The sequence below is a fragment of the Lolium rigidum genome, chromosome 1 (genome assembly GCF_022539505.1).
Source record: "Lolium rigidum isolate FL_2022 chromosome 1, APGP_CSIRO_Lrig_0.1, whole genome shotgun sequence".
Classification (NCBI taxonomy): domain Eukaryota; kingdom Viridiplantae; phylum Streptophyta; class Magnoliopsida; order Poales; family Poaceae; genus Lolium; species Lolium rigidum.
Genome location: NC_061508.1, coordinates 335,068,862 through 335,073,211, shown reverse-complemented (window position 1 = coordinate 335,073,211; position 4,350 = coordinate 335,068,862). Strand labels below are relative to the sequence as shown.

Below are 4,350 nucleotides of genomic sequence, written 5' to 3'. Positions count from 1 at the left end.
ATGGACCGACGGGCAGAATGGGTTGTGCCGACGGCCAAAATGGTCTGTGCCGCGTTAACCGGTTCCCGTAGTGCATCTTGCCAATGGTTAAGCAATCTAATTTGCCTGTAGATGTGCAGCGGCAAACCAACTATTCTTCAAAACTCATAAGTCCAAAACTATCAGATCAGAGTATAAAACAAACCATGCTTATTCTCGGTGAATTATCACATTGCTTTGAAACACATCAAATCATTCTTACCAACGAGAAGAATAAAAATAATCTTCCCTTATCCTAATCTCTTTCTCCCCCTGTCTCTCTCAAACATATACCTTTAATGCGTCGTGATCTCTCTCCTCCAATCCCGACAAAGTACACCATCATCTCCTGCCTTGATGTTTCTCCCTCTTTCTCTTTCTCTCTTCTCCGTCCTCTCCCCCTCCCCTATCATATGATCCTTCCTTCGCCTCCTCGAGCCCTCTTCCCTCCCTGCTGCGCATACACCAGGCAAACCTACCCAAGCACCATAAAATAGTGTTTCGTTGATCTCCACAAGCACCCGTCTCTCTGTCATCATCATGCTTATGAAAAATAATTCTTGCCAACCTACAGTGTTTGCTCTCTCTACTGCTCGATCTCTTCCTCACTCTAGCGCCGCCACCGCCACTGCCACCACCGCCGTCGTCCCTACCTAACACGTTAAGAAAACCCCACAAGAACAGCTTGGGTGTTGGTGCGTCGCCAAACCAAACCGACCGCTCAACTTTCCCTAACCGAAGGACAGCATCTTGTGCGTATACGTCTATGGCCTAGTCGAGGCCATGGATATTACCGGAGAGGCCGGTGGAGGTCGCCGCCTCAACTTCCCCCTGCAGCTCCTGGAGAAGAAGGAGGAGCATCCGTGCTCCACTTCCCCGGCTGCTGGGTTGGGCGCCGCCCCAGACCGGACGAATGGGTCCGAGCTGCAGGTCCGGAAGGCGGCACCGCCGAAGCGGACCACGAGCAAGGACCGCCACACGAAGGTGGACGGTCGCGGGAGGCGCATCCGGATGCCGGCGATCTGCGCGGCGCGGGTGTTCCAGCTGACGCGGGAGCTGGGGCACAAGACGGACGGCGAGACCATCGAGTGGCTACTGCAGCAGGCGGAGCCCGCGGTGATCGCGGCTACCGGCACGGGCACCATCCCGGCCAACTTCACCTCCCTCAACATCTCTCTCCGTTCGTCCGGCTCCATGCTCTCCACTATCCCCACCCATCTCCGCGGCGCTGGGTTGATGGGCTCTCGCTTCGGCGGCGGCGCTCGCTCCGACGCGTGGGACCGCTACGTCGGCCTTGGGTTCGGCGGCAGCCTGGAGAGCCCGTCCTCCACCACCACCTCCTCGTCATCCCCGCTGCTGCTGAGCTTCCACTCCGGGAGCGTCGGCCTCGACGTGTCGCCCTCTTCGTCGTCGCCGGCCGCTAACACCGACATGTCCAGGAAGCGGCGGTGGGAGCAAGAAATGCAGCAGCAGCAGCAACATCATCAACAACAGTACCAGCAGCAGATGGCTGGGTACACGCAGAGCCAAATGCCGGGCACGGTATGGATGGTGCCGACGAGCAGCGCGCAGGGCGCCGGAGCGTCGCCAAGCGGTGGGGGCGGCGAGTCGATCTGGACGTTCCCGCAATCCGGGAGTGTCGGCGGCGCGGCGGCAGTGTACCGTGGCGTACCGAGCGGGCTACATTTCATGAACATCCCGGCACCGATGGCGCTGCACGCGCAGCAGCTTGGTCTCGGCCAGGCCGGATCCGGCGAGGGGCAGATGGGGATCCTCGCCGCGCTCAACGCGTACCGTGGACAACATGCAGCGGCGTCGGAGGTCACCGTTGCGGGGCACAGCATCGGGGCAGAAGCCACCGCGCTCCATCAGCACCAACTTACGGATCAGCATCATCAGCACGGTGGCGGCGAGCCCAACAAAAGCATGAGCGCCAGCGACTCGTAGCGTCGTGGGGGCTTCGCAGCGACCGGTTTGACGTGTCAATTTTGTGTTTTTTCTACAATACATTATTTGTTCTTCTTAATTTCGTGTGTGTTCTCGATTGCTTAATACAGTATTGGCTTGTTAGGGCGGATTAATTTCAGACTCCAACGAGGATCACACGCACGTAATATTGCATTTTCAGTTTTGCATCCCGTGGCACATCAGGGCGAATCATTTTTCTATATCTTGGCAAGTGAGAGAGATAAATGTATCGTGGATCTATCTAGATAATCGACCCATTTTCATATGTTTGTGCGGAAGAGGCCTAGAATTTTAAGAATGGGTATTTCAAAAGTTTAAAAAGTATGCTCGAAAAAAATACTCCCTTTATTTCAAATTTACTTGTCGCATATTTGTATAGACAGTAGATATGTATGTATCTCTAGACTCATTACAGTGTATAGATACATGCAAATATATGTCGGAATTGCATGCTCTACCCAGTTCAACCATAAGACCGATTTAATAGAAGATACTAGACAATTATATTCAACAATTCCCCTCACGTCTAAGCCGGTGGGATTTTGTTTTTAGATCTCGCACGGATCTTATACGTTTTTCCTTAGATTTTTTGTAGGGAGGTCCCAAATCTTCTTTATTTCAAATATTGCGTTGGCTAGGATTTAGGTCTGATACAATGTGGGAATTGCAAAGAACTGTGATTGTCCCGTGCATGTTTGTGCCGTTGATATATCTTGCTTTTAGATTCGTGCTACCTTGTTTTACCAAGTTTCATTGAGAAACATTGTGTTTCAATTTGAGTAAACACATTGAAACATGACGATACCTAATGATATCATGCACGGGAGGTCTCGTTCACGGGACTATCGCCAGTCTCTGAGAATTACATGTTCTAGCCAAAGATCGAATTAGATATGAACTAGTGATAGTATAGTACAAGAAATACACTATGTGAGCTTTCTATAATTAAAATACATGCACCAAGCTTACTTTAAAAAAGATTCGAAGGATTGCAGCCATGGATGGAGTTTGAACCTGAACCAGGAGAGTCAACATTTTGTCCCAGCCCGATTGAGCTACTTTCATCCTTCATTTCATTATATGACTGCTTTTTTTTGTCACCAAATCTGGGTTCTATAGTACTGAATAACGATGAATAAAGGCCGGCCTGACCCTGATCTCAGGAGCTTGTTAATTATAAAGACTAGGGTTTTCATTGGAACTTCAGCAAGGAGAGTACGTCAAAGCTAGAGAAATTAGCAAGCATGGCTGCCATGCATTGGCCAGTTGGCCACCTAGTTCGTACTCTAGCCCAACTGCACAAGTGCGTACGTACACATGTCCTTTCCTTTCTGGATAATGTAGACCCGCTAACGTGGTAATTTCTAGTGTATTTTTTGACCGACAATATATATTTTTTCGATAAAGGATGCTTTATTACTTCAAAAAGCAATTACATCCAGCCTCTGCATAACCAGGATGCACACAGCCGTTTGTTGTCTCAAGTGATCAAAGTTGTAGAAAAACAAAAATAGGCGAAATACATATCGGAACGATGAATCATATAACGCCTAAGAGCTAGGTGGAGCAACTATCCGTAGACTATGCTGCCACCCATGTAGGGAAAAAGTATCCCTCGCCGTATTCTCCAACCGTGTACAGACCTCCGTAAACAGGTCTCGGTTCTCCACACGCTGAAGAGGTAACCACGAACGGAGAATACCTGTGCATCCGTAGATAACCCGCAACAAAGAGCAATTTATATCGTTAAAGATCTTGTCATTTCTACATAGCCGGAGCGCCCGGATAAGCTGCTAGCACCCCCATCCTAAAAAGCATTTTAAACCTTGAGTTGATACCATGAAGCCAATTGCCAAAGACATTAGCGACACTAGTCGGAGGATACAAGGTAGACGCTACTTGGATGATCGACCATATAGATCTCGCAAATTGGCACTTGGAAGAATAAATGATTGATAGTTTCATCATGATGACAAAAAACATATCGTGTACTTCCGTGCCAATTCCGCTTAACAAGATTGTCTTTGGTGAGAATAACCCTCGACGAAGATACCATCCAAAAATTTTAATTTTTAATGGTATCTTCATCTTCCAAATTTTCTTATTATTATCAACTGGTAAATCGGAAAGTAGCATCGCATTGTATAAAGATTTTACGGAAAAAGAACCATCTACGTGGAGGTTCCATCGAAATTCATCCGGTTCGGCGATAACTGAATATCTCCAAGCCTCCGAATTAGGTTGTTCCATGCCACGAGCCTTTGTCCTAGTAAAACCCGTCCGAACGTCACATTCGGGGGTGAGGTAGCCATTACGGTTGCAATGGTATCACCTTGGCGACGCGCAATTCTATACAAAGCGGGA

General features: G+C 48.9%; 1 protein-coding gene across 1 annotated transcript; it reads left to right on the top strand.

Moving 5' to 3' along the window:
• Positions 1 to 419: 419 nt before the first annotated feature.
• LOC124684419 (transcription factor TCP15-like) lies at positions 420 to 2,153 on the top strand. Its single transcript, XM_047218735.1, has one exon. The coding sequence runs from the start codon at positions 802 to 804 to the stop codon at positions 1,963 to 1,965; it is 1,164 nt and encodes a 387-aa protein (XP_047074691.1). The 5' UTR covers positions 420 to 801; the 3' UTR covers positions 1,966 to 2,153.
• Positions 2,154 to 4,350: the final 2,197 nt, after the last annotated feature.

Excerpts from the sequence above, each read along its gene's own strand:
- LOC124684419 (XM_047218735.1), top strand. The coding sequence starts at position 802 with ATGGATATTACCGGAGAGGCCGGTGGAGGTCGCCGCCTCAACTTCCCC.